General features: G+C 39.5%; 1 protein-coding gene across 2 annotated transcripts; it reads left to right on the top strand.

Moving 5' to 3' along the window:
* Positions 1–788: 788 nt before the first annotated feature.
* On the top strand, positions 789–11,933 carry dctd (dCMP deaminase). Of its 2 annotated transcripts, none has more exons than XM_029431872.1 (6): positions 789–1,164; positions 2,081–2,180; positions 3,467–3,602; positions 4,499–4,615; positions 7,554–7,650; positions 10,644–11,933. In XM_029431872.1, the coding sequence occupies exons 1-6, from the start codon at positions 1,124–1,126 to the stop codon at positions 10,705–10,707; spliced, it is 555 nt and encodes a 184-aa protein (XP_029287732.1). In that variant the 5' UTR covers positions 789–1,123; the 3' UTR covers positions 10,708–11,933. The 2 variants fall into 2 exon arrangements, with proteins under 2 accessions (XP_029287732.1, XP_029287644.1); XM_029431784.1 differs by having other exon boundaries at positions 10,640–11,933.
* The last annotated feature ends 5,100 nt before the right edge of the window (positions 11,934–17,033 follow it).

The following is a 17,033-nucleotide window of genomic DNA, read 5'->3' as shown; positions in this document are numbered from 1 at the left end:
CATAATAAAGCCACTTCTTTCAATATGAAAAGTTTGAATGGGGTTGAAAGCTTATTATTGATTAGTATCCATAGTCTGTTGAAGGGCAGTTGAAAAGTTATCAGTAACTCGTATCCAGGGGTGGACAGTATTTGAGTAGAACTACTTTATTAGTTGACATAAGTACTATTAATGAGTATCTGGACATTACTTGATTACTTGCTCATGACCTAAAGTAAATGTAGAAATTCACATCTCTTTGATTTTCTGACCACCTGTCATTTCAAGTAGATGCAATACGCCCCCAAAAGATAAATATTTCAATATTTAAAACGTCCATTTATTCATAGTCCCCAGAGTTGCATGACAGATGGTGGTACTCAAACCATTTCCCCCCAAATTCCCATCAATTTGAAATTGTCATCCAGTCAAAACACATTGCTGACAAGGTGTTTAAATATATAAACATAGTGTACAAGCTGGTGGTAAAAAGGAACTCCACCTCTTCCCTATGTTTTTACTTTTGTGTCTGTTACGTATAGATTGATGGATCCCATTTTGAGGGCCAGCTCCACCCCTGGCCATTGTAGACATGGGCTTGGAAATATGCTTGTGTCCTGTGGGGAGCTCTTGTACACTGGGTAAGCATCAAGCTGGTGTGATGAAACTCTCCCCTGGCAAAAGCTGCACTTTTTTTGCCCATGGTTAAGGGAACGAGTACTAGCCAATCACAGCACATCTGGGTGATTTGTATCCGGTAAAGGGAGGATACTAAAGAAAAATGAAATGGATATTTTGTTCCCGAGCAGGCGTGCCAGGCAGTCTGAACCTACTTTTTCACAATCTGTGTACTACTCTCTAACATATTATCCTCTAACTGTTAGAGTTTAAGACTACACTTATTACGGCCATGCTTGTGATTGGAGTCTTTGAGTCTAAAGCAAAGGAGTCTGAGTTTGTCCTGGAAGGCAGAGATCGGGGCTGAAAAAACGGAAATGAATAGCGCGGGAGATTTATTTCTATTCCGTGTTGACGTAATGTGGCGTTTTCTGCCGCTGCTGATTTAACGTTCTGCAACATATCCGCAGCATACAGTCCAGAGGAAAGCAGGGACACGTTGACTAAGTCCGGTATTTGAAAGACTATGGATGAAAGTCAGCAGCCGAAGCCTTCCCATCAAAACAGGTAACAAGTTTGAACTTTTTGTCTACATGAGAGGCACAAACATCCAGCGAGAGAAAGCAAAGTTCCCGGTCACGTTCGGACAGAGACAGACAGACAGACACACACATTTTTCTTTGAATTGTTGTGGAGTTAAGTAGCTTAAAATAAACTGACAGTACTTGAGTAAATGTAATTAGTTATATTCCACCACTGCTTTTAGTTATAGATTACATTTTTATATAAATAAACAAACCTACAGTGAGCAATAATGCTGACATATCACTTATGTGATTAATTGGTTCATCACTATCACTATCATTATTGACACTTTTGATAATCAGGTAGTGTGCTATTTGTATCATATTAAAGTGTATATGCTTATGTATATGATTCACTTTCAGATTAAGTCACAAATCAAAGAGCCACTGGGCATGCTGCCAAACCTGAGCTGAGACGAAATTAAACAAAAATTATTATTATTATTATTATTATTATTATTATTATTATTATTATTATTATATTTCTCAGTGAAGCTTGTGCATGAACCCAGAGAACAGAAAGGACATTTCAGTAAATGGAAGTGCAGCCGGGTGTTCTAAGAGTGGTAGTTATTTTATTAGAGATTTTACTCAATATTGTGCACATTAAGCTTCTTCTCAAACAATAATTCTGGTATTTTAAAGTGACTGTTTATGGTAATGTTATTGTTTTACTGTGTGTGTGTGTGTGTGTGTTTATATATACACAACTGGTATACAAGTCAAATGTAAACATAGGAACCTGGATAGCTGTGTAAACTGGGAATTACTGCTCAGAAATAAACTGACATGTTTCAGTAATTTATAATCTGTTAATTCCAAAACAAATTTGGTTTTGTGATCTAAGAAAAATCAAACTTGACATCCTCTCTCTTGACTTTTTGTGTGTTTCTCTGTAGTGGCACAACCAGGAAGAGGGAAGACTACCTAGAATGGCCAGAGTACTTTATGGCTGTAGCCTTTCTGTCAGCCCAAAGGAGCAAAGACCCAAGCTCACAGGTGTGTGTGTGTGTGTGTGTGTGTGTGTGTGTGTGTGTGTGTGTGTGTGTGTGTGTGTGTGTGTGTGTGTGTGTGTGTGTGTTCCTGTGTGTTCCTGATGAGCCTCTACCATCAGTGTGTTCTTCATCGCTCCCATATTAAAATGATATGCTGTCGTGGTAACATATAGTCACTAGGGTTGGGAACAGAAACTCTGTTCCAAGTAAGAACCAAATCCAAAATGTTCTGCTTATCGATTCCTAAACACGCACATTTGTGCTCTCTCTGGACTTGGTGGCGCTCTGCAAAGCGATACTTTTTGTTTATGTTTTGTCTCGGCACTATTAATAAGAGTAGCGAGCACCGGAGGCCGTGTGCTATGGACCGCAGGTTCTGTTCTCTGCTGCGCAACAACGGCCATGTATCAGTGAGAAAATGTTTTAAACTGATCTGTAAATCCTTTCAATTATTTTCCTCTCCTTACATTGATGCTCAAATACATTAGCCAGGGATCATCTTAACTGCATATTACTTCAGTGATGAAATAAATCCATGTTGTAACCACTTTAGGTTCGAAGTCAAGTACTTAAGTAGACACACTGATAAAAAGAGTTGCTATGACAGTGATTCCATTAGTCTGTGTGTCACAGCAATCCTTTTGAATTTAAGGTCCAGTATTTTCTGATCAGGCATCTGACAAATACTTATAATTATTATGACAGCACAGCAGTGATGTGGAAATTAGACTCATTTTAAATATGCCGCTACTATCATTACTACTAAATGCTTAATGTGTTGAATAAAATATTGTTATATTATTTTGGGTAAATTAATTGTTATATCACTCGGGTAATAAAAAATAAAATATTAATATTAATCACCCATATAATCCTGATCTGGTTTCACATACAAATTCCCACTCCCATTATGGCATAACTGTAAGAGGTTTTTATTATGCGAGTAGCTTAATGGTGCAGTACAGGGGAGAGTTGGAGCGAGGCCTGTGAGCTCTGAGAACAGTATTCTCACACGGAAAGAATATGGGAAGATGCTGCTGTTAACATAGCTCTTAAATCTTCAAACCAACACTTTCAAAAAGATCTTCGCCGATACATAAAGACAAAGTATGTGCATGTGTAGAAGGCTTGATGGAAATGGATGTCCATCCTAATAATGTCCGAGCATTGAGAGACACTACTGAGAGTGGTGGACTGTTGCATCTTGGATTATTTCATGATGCACTGGACTGTTTAATATTAAAACATATTTACAGCTAGACTAACCTGCGGAACCTCTCTTCTCTGCAGGTGGGGGCGTGCATAGTGAACCAGGAGAATAAGATCGTTGGTATTGGTTACAATGGGATGCCCAATGGCTGTGACGATGACCTGCTGCCGTGGTCCCGCTCTGCTGACCACTGGCTCGACACTAAATACCCATATGGTGAGAATACATGTGCACATGCACTTCTTGCTTTTCACCTGTTTTAATTTTTTATTATGATTTGGGTTTTATTTTTTCTGTAATCAAACAGTTTGGTTGAAGAAGAGCTGCACTTACAACAAAGTAACAAAGCTCTCCTGGTTGCATCCACCGCAGCACTCCATAGTATTCCTTTTAAATTACATAATTTACATAATCCAATTTGAAAGCCATGGTGTGACTGTAATGCATTCGATGTCCATACTATGCTGCTGAGTTCTCTTCATGGCCTGTAGAGGGTGGTAGAGGATAAATAATGAATAAGTGTCACTTTTTCTGATCAGATGCTCTCACATTGTACTTGCAGTGCTCAGTTGAGGGTGGGATGGAGGCCACATAAGCAATCTACATCATAATGAACTCGTTCTTCTTATTTAGATCAGTTTTTTCTTCTATTATCATTAAATGAACTGACAGATCCACAGAACATATCTAATTTTGGCTAGAGGAAAGGATAACATGGCTGTTGACTTATGAAACTAAAGTGATGAGTAGTATTTAGACTGTAACTAGACTTCTACCTCCCCATCAATACAATGGAGGTGAATAGAATTCTGTTTGTGATGCTCAAAACACTGATTATGCATTAAAAACAAATTCAACAGCAACATCTCTTCCGAATAATCCACAAACATCAGTGTGGAAATTTTTCATAGGGATCATTTTCTACCAAATAAAATATAATGTATTATAATGAATGTCAGCTGGTTGTATGTTTTATGGAGTGTTTAGGAGAAGAGAAACTGTTGTTGTTGGTCTATTTCTTCAGTGTTATAGAAAACACTCACCATCCTAGGAGGCAGGTTCTTGGAACGTCCTGTAGTCACTGGGTGCAATCTCCACGCTCTGTCCCACAGTGTGCCATGCAGAGCTGAACGCCATTATGAACAAGAACAGCGCTGATGTGAAAGGCTGCACCATGCATGTGGCTTTGTTCCCCTGCAACGAGTGTGCCAAGCTCATCATCCAGGCCGGTGGGTCACAAACACACACACACACACACACACACACACGCAATAGTACACACACACACACGTACACACACACACACGTACACACACGTGATGTGAAAAGGGTTTATGCTTATTTCTGCATTCAAAAAGCCTTATTCAAGAAAATTCTTAAACAGATGTCAGACTCTGCAACAAGTACTCAATTATCACAATTAAAGTATTTGTTATCCTCAGTAACCAGGACTTTGTTTCCAGAGAGGTGTCAGTGAGCCAATGGAATACAATCCAGGAAGTTCAGTCTGAGTTGTAGACTCATGAGTTTGAAGGTTCACAAGACACCAATACACTGCACAGCGCTTTATAATACTCGCACAAGAGTCACTTTAGAAAGTGACTGATTTTTAAGTATTTCTCTATAACATTAAAAATGTAATTTAAAAAAAAAAAATTAAAAACGTTCAAGCGAAACTCTCTGCCAGACTTTGTTTCATGCCAATCCACCCAGTAAAAACGGAGATACGATGATATAAAGTTGATGCAAAAGTATGAGAAATCTTCGCCGTATTTTGACTTTTAAAAAGCAGAAAATAATGCTGGAAACTGTAGAGCAGGGGTGGGGAATCTCTGGCCTCCGGGCCGTATACGGCCCGCGAGACCATTTGATCCGGCCCTCGAGGTAATTCGTAAAACGCACGCAAAAAAATTCCACTAGCAAAAGAAACTAGACTGCAATATTTTAAACGGGCGACTGACTGTTTTTCCTGGCCAAGGTCAGGGTCCTTGAACACAACACGAGCGGAACGTGTCATCACGTGGTCACGTCATGTCAAAAACTTCAATATTAAACAAGGCGGTCATTGACGTCAGTGAAGGCAGCATGGCGAGTTTAAAACAGAGAAAGCTGGATGTGGAATGTCGCACTTTCCAGGAGAAATTGGATGAACGATGATTTCTTTGTGGAAGTAAAAGTTCAGTGTGTCTAGTTTGTGTGGACGTACTTGCAGTGATGAAAAATAAATTTCAGTTTGTGCATTCACATTCTCTCCTTCGCTCCGTTTTGGTTTAGAAAGACAGAATCAAAGGTATGCGAAAACGGCCAAATTAGCCCCGGACTGCAGAGGGTTAAGTGTTCCTGTAAACGTCCCCTCTCTTTCCCAGTTGTTTATTCTCTGAGTCTTTTCCATCATTTCCACTGGTCGCCTGCCTTTCAACTCTATTTTTCATCCTCTGCCTCTGTCTTCTCCTGAGAGTGACTGGACACTACTGTGTAAGCTGCTGTCATTTCAGATATGTGTTGTCATATACAAAGAAACCATGGCAGCTATTACAACACAGTCACACTGGAATGTCTCTTAAAGGTTCTGTTTTATAAGAATCAATTCAAATTTATTTGTATAGCCCAATATCACAAATGATACATTTGTCTCGGTGTGCTTTACAGACTGTACAGGATACGACACCTTCTGTCCTTAGACCCTCGCATCACACAAGGAAAAACTTCCTAAAAGAAACCCCATAATTAAAGGGGGAAATGTTAGAAACCTCAGGGAGAGACTGAGGAGGGATCCCTCTCCCAGGACAGACGTGCAATAGATGTCGTGTGTACAGGATAAACAACATAGTACAAATACAACATTTGTTGTGTTGAAAAAAGATAAAGTTTGGATGAATTCAGGAAAATGTCAAAAAGGCTTCCCGGTGTCCAGCAGGACCAGGGTAGCAGGCGCAGCCACGAGTCCTGATCCTGACGTAAACTTTATCAGTGGCAACCTGCCACATGAGAGACACAGAAACTCTGGGGATGGTACCCCGGATGGTGAGTTAGTAACATACATTTACATAATTGCATTCAGATAGAGAGGGAGAAGAAGAGAGAGGAGGAGAGCAGGGAGGTGTCCCCCGGCAGTCTAAGCCTATAGCAGCATAAGTAGGGGCTGATCCAAGGCAAGCCTGAGCCAGCCCTAACTATAAGCTTTATCAAAAAGGAAAGTCTTTAGCCTACTCTTAAAAGTGGAGAGGGTGTCTGCCTATGAGATCTTTAAGATATGCTGGATCCTGACCATTAATTGCTTTGTAGGTCAGGAAATTTTTTTGAATTCTATTCTGTATTGAATCCTGGGTAACAAGATTAAAGCCGTCACATAATTGTACACTATGCTCTAATACTATGCTAAAAGTATGCACCATGTGCTAATCTGCATCATATACTGTTGTGTGTCTTGGGACAGTAGTGTCCCGTCCATCATCACATATCGTAACCTTTTTGGTTTAAAGTAATTTGCCTAATTCATGCATTTTTGTGAATAAAAGAAATGTGCAGAAACTTGCCCATTGTTGCAATTCATAACTATTATGGTTTGTGTTAAGGGGAAATTAATACGTTTAATGTCAGGTACATTCAGAGATTTATCCTGAAGTCGCAAAGAAGAAACCGGCTTTGATCATTAAGCTATTTGCATCACACTATGGCATGTGGCTTTGTGTGTAATGTAGATATGCAGGCGTGAAGCCTTGAGTAATGAACACATTTCACAGACATCCTAAATGCTTCAAAAAGCTTAATTTCCCCATCACTATTCTAAATCCCCACAGCTGGCTCTAATGTTTATTGCACCTCAGCATGAGTGTGTTGATCAGCGTGAACGACATCATTTAGATTTTCCTATTCTCTGAGCCTTTTTGTGGGAAAAAGTGTAAAGTTGGTTAGAAAACTCCTTTCGGGTGCAGGAAATCTGGCCAGCATTTCATATATCATATCTTGCTGCTCGGGAGACAAAACACGGTTAAATCAACTCTGCCTTTCTTTTTTTTCTTTTTTCTCTCCTCCTCCTCCATTCAACTGTCATGCATTCCCTCAGGTAAGAAGCACGTCTCTGTTAAAAGACTAATAATGGTCTTTATTTTGCATTACTGCATTTCTGCGTTGCTTCATAATCCTTCACTCCCTCCCTCTTTCCAGGTATTAAGGAAGTGGTCTATCTTTCTGATAAGTACCATGACACACCGGAGATGGTCGCTTCCAGAAGGCTGCTTGGTATGGCAGGCATACAATGCAGGTGTGAGACTATGACACACACAGACACACACAGACACACAGACAGCTAATTGGACCTCTAGCTGCACAGCTAACCGAGCTAACTAGCTAACACCAGTATTGCAGCAGTTAGCAGTTAATTTAGCAAAAGGTGAAGCTATTTATCCAGAACTCCATAAATCACCTCTGTACTGTATTTACTGTCATCGAACTGGCCTTATAACATTTAATGACGAGTCCAAAGTGGACCACTTTATTTAAGGTCAAGAGAATTATTCATGACACATTTATAATGGTTTCATGAAAGCTAATGTCAAAACCAGCTGCATATGACAGTGTAATGCCATGTTAACACTTACAAGCCAAATTTAAGTTTGATGAGCAACTGAGGAGGGATCCCTCTCCCATGACGGACAGACGTGCAATAGATGTCGTGTGTACAGGATAAACAACATAGCACAAATACAACATTTGACAGAAATTATGTTGTGTTGAAAAAAGAGAAAGTATGGATGAATCCAGGAAAATGATAAAAAGGCTTCCCGGTGTCCAGCAGGACCAGGGCAGCAGGCACAGCCACGATTCCTGATCCTGATGTAAACTTTATCAGAGGCAACCTGCCACATGAGAGACAGACACTCCAGGGATGATGCCCCAGATGATGAGTTAGTAACATACATTTACATAAATGCATACAGATAGAGGGAGAAGACGAGAGAAAGAGGGGAGGAAAGAGGAAGAGCAGGGAGGTGTCCCCCGGCAGTCTAAGCCTATAGCAGCATAACTAGGGGCTGATCCAAGGCAAACCTGAGCCAGCCCTAACTATAAGCTTTATCACAAAGGAAAGTCTTTAGCCTGCTCTTAAATGTGGAGAGTGTCTCTGCCTCCCGAACACAAACTGGAAGCTGGTTCCACAGGACAGGAGCTTGATAGCTGAAGGCTCTGGCTCCCATTGTACTCTTAGAGACTCTAGGAACCACAAGTAACCCTGCAGTCTGGGAGCGTAATGCTCTAGTTGGTTTATTACTATGAGATCTTTAAGATATGCTGGAGCCTGACCATTAATTGATTTGTAAATCAGGAGAAGGATTTTGAATTCTATTCTGTATTTTACCGGGAGCCAGTGCAGAGCAGCTAATACAGGAGTAATATGATCCCGTTTCCTTGTTCTTGTCAATACACGTGCCGCTGCATTTTGGATCAACTGAAGAGTCTTAAGCGACTTTTTGGGACAACCTGATAACAATGAGTTGCAGTAATCCAGCCTTGAAGTAACAAATGCATGGACTAGTTTTTCTGCATCATTTTGAGACAGGATGTGTCTTATTTTTGCAATGTTATGTAGACATAATCCACATCCACATAAAAGGTGGTACATTTCTCTTTTAGTTAGGACTGACATATTTTTTCTCCTCACGCAGGCAGGAGCTACTTTTAGCCTTAGAAAGTTTAGTGAATTTGGCCACTGGACTTCCAAACCCCTGAAGAACTCTGACAGTGGGAGCAGCTGGTGGGGACTTTGCATTTCAATAAGATACAAATGCTGCTCCTCTTTTCATATCAACAGGTTATTGTCCTTCTCTATGACGGTGAAATCTTGAAAGTGCTGGTTAAATTCCATGATCAGTGATGATTCCAACATCGTAGCTAGCCCTTGTTGGTCTGGGAAAAACAACGAGTTGTCGTACTTTTTCTGCTTGCTCTTTTACTCATTTATTTTAATTAAAAATGTCTTAAATCATATTCCATCATGGCGATTGACTCTTGGCAAATTAAAAAGACAAACTTTCTTAAACTTAAAGGCCACTGTGTCTGGAGTCACTGTCAATTATATAATTCATCTGCTTGAATCACCTTTTCATAATCTTTTTTATTATTGACACTTTATTGGTATTTTGCAATAAAACCAAGTATGACTATATAAGTTCAGCAAACTGAAACAAACCCATCAAGTCCTGTGTCGGATTAGGTCCGGACATTTTGTTGCGTAAAGCTTCAGATAAAAAAAAAATAATAATAAAATAAAATCTGTCTCTTTGACTCTTTGTCTGAAGAGAAAGTGTAGCCCACGTGTTTGACCAGAGGAGGATGGCGCTGAAACATCTATGGTTGATGCAAATCTCTTCCTCCACAACTCCTACTTAAAGAGCATTACGATCATCCGTGTACAAAGTTCTGTTCTAGTTCACAACTGTTTTGTTGCCCTTGACAACAGTGCAGTCAATTATTGGCAGATTCTTTATCATTTTGAGAGTTTATGTTTTGAGCTGATGGTTCACTGTGCCATATTCTGTGTTTGGTTCTGTGTTCATGCCGTTGTCGGGTTTGTTATTTTTTATGTGTGAGAAAGGCTTTCCAAAGCAAGAATATAACATATATCATATATCTTTGTCTTTAATGAAGAAATTGAGCAGTACCAGGCGGGTTCAGGTCTTAGGTTTAGCTCTGTGTCGGGTTCTACTGTGGTATCTTCATTTTTTGTCGTAAGTTGTAATGCTGGAAAACAGCAATACAAATTTTACCGTTTGTTGCGGCTTGTCCCAGGGGACGGGTCTAACTGCTGTTGAAAAATAGCATATATATATATATGAACAGTCATGTCAGACTTGAAGCCGTGCAAGTAGTGTCACACCCACACCCACAGCCAGCAGTTTCATTTACGCTCATGAAAACATAGTTATGATTATTATATTCTGTTTCTGACAAAAATTGCCCTAAATGCTATACACTAGTCCTTTTTAAGTGACACTCCCACATTGCTGCACAACGCTGCGCTAATTGCCGTAATGCCCTATTTGGTGTGAGTGCAGCCTTTGTCCCTTTCTCACACTTCTTTTCGTTTACAATTTTTCCCAGACCTTGTAAAAGTGTAGGTGGAGGTGTGCAGGTATGACTTGATCAAACATGGAAGAAGTGACTTTCATCCACCATGTTTTTATGTGGTGTTTTCCGTGTGTGTCCTCATACCCTGACTATTGTGTGTGTTGTTTTTTTCCTCTGTGTTTTGGCAGGCAGTTCGAGCCCAAGAGGACTAAGATTGTCATTGATTTTAATTCCATTAACCACCCTGGAATGCTGAACGGCGCGACCAACTGAAAATGCAAAAGGCTCACCTTGGGGAGCTGCTGAATGAGGCGGGGAAGTAGAGGGAGACTGACAAGATTGAAAGGGACTTTGATGCCTTTTCTGTTTGTCTTCTTGCCCCCCACTTTGTCCAAAGGAAAACTGAAGGATACCTCGACTTTGGCATCTTTTGATATTTTGATTAACCGGATATTCAAGATAGTTTAATTTGACGCTTCACCCTTTGTGGATGGCTGTGGCAGAAGGTCTTTCAATGCTGCTTTCACACTTTTTTTCTTTTCTTTTATAAGTCCCTTTGGGTTTAGGCATACACAAGGACTTGGAACACACTTTCTTGGGTGTTTGATTTTAAAATCTTTTGTGTTGTGAATCAGATCTTCTCATGGCTGTCTGCACAGGGGGAAACCAGAAATCCTTCAAACAAGGTTCCAGATTAGTATAGAGGCACCTTGACCTTCAGTTCATCTGACCATTTGCAGTTACAGTGGAAGCTTCCCAGTAAATCAGTATTTTTGCAATTGCAATTGTTTGTAGAAAGTAACCACTGTTCAAATATAACCTGTGTTCTACTTTTATTTTTGAATCTTTGAAAATGTAAATGGGCATCTCCTTTACTAGCAAGTAAAATGTGAAAATTATACAAAGCTATAACAATGGTGATCTCCAGCTCCTATGAGGCGGTGACATACCAATGACAGCTTTATTTCCTCAAGGCTAACTAAATAGTTGCTTTAATTAAATAACAAAATAACACCAATTTTCCAGATTATAAGGATAAATGGAGATGCTTTGTGAATGTCCTAATTATTCCAATATTAGCGCTGTCACTCTCTTGAGATGAAAATGAGATCTCGATCCCAACGGGGACTTACCTGATTAAATCAAGGTTTGAATGAATGAATCTTAAACTCTGTATATGTTACTGTGGGCATATTTTTTATATATTCCCTGTCGTGGATATGGATCTCAGTTTTAATGTTTTCTGAAAGATGTTGCCATCTTCAGTTGGTGAGAAGTTTCTGTCATGTTTTTGTAAAATGTAAATTTCTTTTATATTTCTTTCGTGTGTGTGTGTGTGGGTGGTATATACATCATGTATGTACGTTGGTGTTTTCACATGGTGACTGAGAAACTCTTCTCAATTCTGTCTTCACACCATTGTTCCGTCAACCATGTTATCTGTCAGTGCAGTTGAAGCAATAAAGGTTTTGGAACGCATCAGCTCGTGTCCACTGAGTTCATTATTATTAATAATGCATTTTAGGATCTAATGACTCAAAGGCTCCAATTTAATTGACAAATACATGCAGTTTGTCATTCATGACATCACTATCAATAGGTAAAAATATCTATCTAAAAATCTATTTAGGATTTTTAGATAACAATGTAATTTATTAGCCATTCAGAATACCAAAGCTGGTTCTTACATATTAAGTTCAAGCAAAGTTGAAACGAATTAAATCCTCGTTTGTAACAAACACATAATTTTGAGATTATCTGCATGATTGAAAGCATGATTTGTACTCTTAGAGCTACAATAATTATATTTATATATCATTTTATATATATATATATATATTTGTTGGTTAATTCTAGACAGGCACAGTTGTCTCGCACTCATTGCTTTAAAAAAAATGGTACTGGTTTATTGGTAGAAGAATACAAGGCTTATAAAGACAACATAAGCCTTAGTTTTCAATTACATCAGGTTTAAAACTGGACCCAGGTAAAATGGCTGCCATGAGTCAAAACTAGAGGTTGGTGGAGTCACCAAAACTGCAAGTACTGTTACTTTGTCAAAGTAATCATCAAAATAACTACTTCAGTTAGAGTACTGAATCAACCACTTGAGTAGAAAGTAACTTAATAAGTAAAATAAAAAACTCAGTTTGTTTATTCTATGAGGATCTGACAGACATAATCTCAACAACATAAACACAGATGTTTCCCTCAGGTAAAGGCAAAGTGGAAAAACCTAAATCTATATTTATGTTCAGTTGATGTGATGAAATGTCACACAGTCATCTGCTGTTTAGATCATCTGCTACATATACAGCAGGACAATATTCCATCTCTTCTAAGTGATCAATAAATACCCATGTGAAGATTACATTATTATTATATTCTATAAAGTACACCACTAAGTAAAGATTTATTATTTGCTTGTTTCCTATATTATATTATGCTTTAGCAAATGAATCAGCAAATCAGATATGCATGGACCATATCCATAACTCATTTGGTGCCCTAGGCAAGATTTCAGCTGGTGCCCCTTGCACAGCAACCAATTCTGCCACCAATCAGTGTGTTCATACACTCCCACAGAAACGACACAGCTTTATTTATTTGAGGACAAGGTATTTTAGACTTTGTTGCAGACGTGTTATGGCAAACTTTGTTTTTCCAAACTTTTCATCCAGAATAATATTAATTCATCATATACACATCTGAATTAGTTGTAACATGGTGGAAGCTGGTGGTTGAGATAATAACATCAGCAACAATGTAATCTTCTCTCAACAGCAGGAAAGTATAAAGGATCCGGTGTTTTCTGACGCTTTTATAAAGGTTGTTATTTTGAATGTCAAGGGAAAGAAAAACAACACAAATTGTTAATTCTTTTGACATTTGTTTCCTGGCAAGAATCACCAAGGACTATTTTCTTTCGAGGAAACTAACAATTTGGCCCAACACCTGTTTTGGTGGCTGATTGTTCCTTCATGCTTGCACAGATCGCTGAACAAAAGTTCACAGTAGGGGTAGTAGGGTATGTACTGAAAAGCCTCAGGGTGTGGAGTGTGCAGAAAGCCTGAAATCTGGCATTGACACTCGGGAACCCCCACTGATATAATATGTTCATTTTGTGCAACGAGGCAGTAAAATATTACTAATGAACTAAGCCGCCACCAGTTTGAGATTCCAACCTCCTGTTGAAAGCCACAGTCTGTTGAGACACATTAAGCACTTTCTGCATCGCTGGACTGGGCGGCATTTTGATTTTGACCACTAAACAAAGAGCGAGAGGCAGATATTACACAAACACAGGGGTGGGTACAATCAAATCACATGCTATATTAGCCAAGGCACTGCTGTGGGAAGAACAGAGCAGGAGTGACAAAGTACTCTTGGGGTAAGAAGCACAGGGAGACTGAGGAAAGATGGACAATGAAGGAGGAAAATGAGAGAGTGAGAGGGAGTCTTCATTGACTAAATAATGAGTGCACCAAGTCACGGCCTTGCTCTCAATTACACTAAAAAAGGATGTAGAAACCCAGAGCAGACATGCATGAAAAAACACAAGCAAAGGAAATGATCAAAAAACAAACAGCAATGAAACACAGAAAGCGTTCAGCCACCTCCGTCCTTTCCTCGGCTCGAGCATGCAGTGTTCACATGTTTGTCATTTCTCTAAGACCAAAGTAGGTCTGATTCTCTTGCTGCCACATCAAGGCTGATGGTGTAGAGTTCGTCGTTTTAATTTTCTCTTCCAAATAATTAATTTAGCTAATTAGGTGTAACTAAGGACTTGCTTAAAAGGCCTTTTTGAAGATCTTATCCATTAAGCTGGTGAGACAAATAATGATGGCAATAATGGCCCAGGAAAAGCCCTTTATAAGTGCAGTCCATTGACCACTAGTGATTTACACTATTCACACATCCACTATATTCAGACACTCTTCCGACATGTGCTTTTTCACACATGCCATGGCAACGCGGAGATAGATGGAGCAAGAAACAGTCCAGAAGGTGGCGGCAATACAACACTTATGGATGCCAAATGCCATAAACTCAACAGAAGAAGAAGAAGATTGGACAAGGCCGAATGTAAGCAACCTTGTTTCAGGAACATGGCAGGCGAGGAGTGCATTGTCCTGTGCTAATGTTCTTATAATGTTTAACAAGTTTGTGAGACAAGTCAAATCACCCACGAAAGCATTGGCATGAATGTTAAACCGTAAACAAGTTATTACAAGTAAGTGTTAGCTAACACGCGTTATCAGTCGATAACAAATCTAATTCATATAGAATGATATGCTATTTCTGAACTTTGTTAGTGGACTCAAGAAGCTTTATTCAGATTGCACATTGAATTCTTGGGGATGTTCATGTTTTGAGCCTCTCAGTTTTAGCCTTTTGAACCGTGCCTGCATTTATAAATACATGACCAACCATTTTTTAGTATTTATCCTCAGTTTCTTTTTAAACCTTTTTAAATTGAGAAAATATAGCTGGCTTCTTCACATACACAGTGAGCATTTTTCCGTTGAAAAGACATTTGGAAACTCTCAAGAAAACAACTTTTAGGACCTACTGATTAAGGACTATTCAAGTGTTCGTACTGGAAAGTTGATTTTGTTTACCTCTATGGCATCATGTGACTGACACGGAAGTTGTAATTACACTGTTAGGCCACTGCAAAAATGTGCTTGCCTTTGGCACTATCCTGCAGCTGCTTTACTTCTCTTCCTTTGCCGCTAACAAATTGGAGTGGGCGTGTTTTGAAGGGGGTGTGTTAAAAGGGCGTGTTTTGAAGGGGGGTGCTTTAAAAGGGCGTGTTTTGAAGGGGGGTGCTTTAAAAGGGCGTGTTTTGAAGGGGGTGTGTTAAAAGGGCGTGTTTTGAAGGGGGTGTGTTTTAAAAGGCTGCAGAGGTGTTGTCCATGATTAATGTAGGTTTGGCTAACATCCTCCTCAGCAGTCCAACACAGCGCTAGCCCTCTTAACCAGTGTATTGAGTCTTTTTCTATCCCTCTCCGTGTTTCCAGCTCTCCAGCTGACGGCCGCGTAGAAAATTGCAGATGCCACCCACTGGAAGCGTAGATTTTCCCAGCCTGGCCACAACAGACTGTTGTAACCTCTCCCCATTCATGGACTGTTGACTGGACCTAGCAAAGCCCAACATTAGCCTGACTGTTTAACTTGAACTTCTGTCATTGTACCTGCATTGATTTGATTGAATGTGACTCAGTGGTTTATTGTTGTAATGTTTGTTTGTAGTCAGATTTTAGATTTAGATTTCTTTTCCCATGGGGATATTTGTTTTCACAGCTGGTACACAACAGATATATACATAGCAAAACAGCAACACACAGCAACTCACTGAAACTGAACATACAGACAGCAACAGATATATATAGATGTACATATGTCTATATGTTATACAGTTATAAAAAGTACAGAAACTTCAAGTATTGTGTCAGCAAGGCAGATTGTTCAGGGCCGCTAATGCAGATGAAACAAAACTCCTGCTGAAGCGAGCCCCTCTCCATTTAAGTGTCCTGTATCTCTGACCAGAGGGGAGTAATGTGAAGTGTTGGTTCAGGGGGTGTTCGGTGTCTTTTTGTATTGTGTATAAGGCTTCTTGCCCTTACTGTGAATGAAATAGTTCACCGTTTCAATGAAAACGAGTGATGAGTAACGTCACTCGGTAACTGTTTTCCCGTCTAGCTACATCGGTAGGTAATCTGCAAGTCAGTATGTTGTATATTTCTTTTTGTTTTCAAATGTTTTGGGCATTATTAATGTTTTCCCAAATAACTGTTGTGCAGACGAGATAACATTCTGAGATTATTTATCTCTTGTTTTTTTCCCTTTGCAACATGTGCTTTTGTCTAAGATTGTTACGTTTGACGTCTGTGTAAGTACAGTGAGAGCAATAACAAAAAACTGTCAAATTCCCTGTTTGGGTAAAAATAGCCTACTTGGCCAATAAAGGTGATTTTGGTTCTGATACTTGATGCAGCCATTGCTGGGTAGCAGTCAGATGACTAATTTATAAAGAGACGTTAACTTGTTGGTTTGTAGACCTGAGGAAGATTTGAATGTTGTCTGTTTGAGAAAAGTGTCAGAGCTCATCAGATGTCTGGGACAATTCTCTTTGGACTGAAGTAAAAAACATTCTGTTATGTGGGAAATATTACCAGTTCCTGTGATACATTGGTGGGCTACATTAGAATTGTACATTTTATATTCTGCTTACATTATGTATGTCTTGCTGTTGATAGTCTATACCACATGTGCTCTTGTACTTGGTGGTCTGTACTTTTGGTTTACTTATTCAGGGAGTCAAACCAGCAATCGTCCTGTTACAAGCCCCCTGCTCTCCCCCCAGGCTACTGCTGTCCTTGATGTAGTCGGTGAAACCATGAGAGGGAGGGAGGGAGCAAAGCTCTGCATAACTGATCTAATGTGAATCAGAGCCTGAATGAAAGAAAATCCTTGTTGACATAACCTAAATGACTAGTCATTGTGATGTAGCTACTGCTGCGAGAGAGAGCACACAAGTCTTATCCTGCTCTCTCATCCTGAATAAGTGTTGTAACA

This window comes from Cottoperca gobio, chromosome 1 (assembly GCF_900634415.1).
Source record: "Cottoperca gobio chromosome 1, fCotGob3.1, whole genome shotgun sequence".
NCBI classification, from domain to species: Eukaryota; Metazoa; Chordata; class Actinopteri; order Perciformes; family Bovichtidae; genus Cottoperca; species Cottoperca gobio.
Note: the sequence above shows the minus strand (reverse complement) of the source record. Positions and strands in the feature narration are given on the sequence as shown.

Bases quoted from the DNA above. Each gene is read 5' to 3' on its own strand.
- dctd (XM_029431784.1), top strand. From the start codon at position 1,124: ATGGATGAAAGTCAGCAGCCGAAGCCTTCCCATCAAAACAG. The intron at 3,603-4,498 runs GTGAGAATACAT...TCTGTCCCACAG, and splicing joins CGACACTAAATACCCATATG to TGTGCCATGCAGAGCTGAAC. The intron at 7,651-10,639 runs GTGTGAGACTAT...GTGTTTTGGCAG, and splicing joins ATGGCAGGCATACAATGCAG to GCAGTTCGAGCCCAAGAGGA.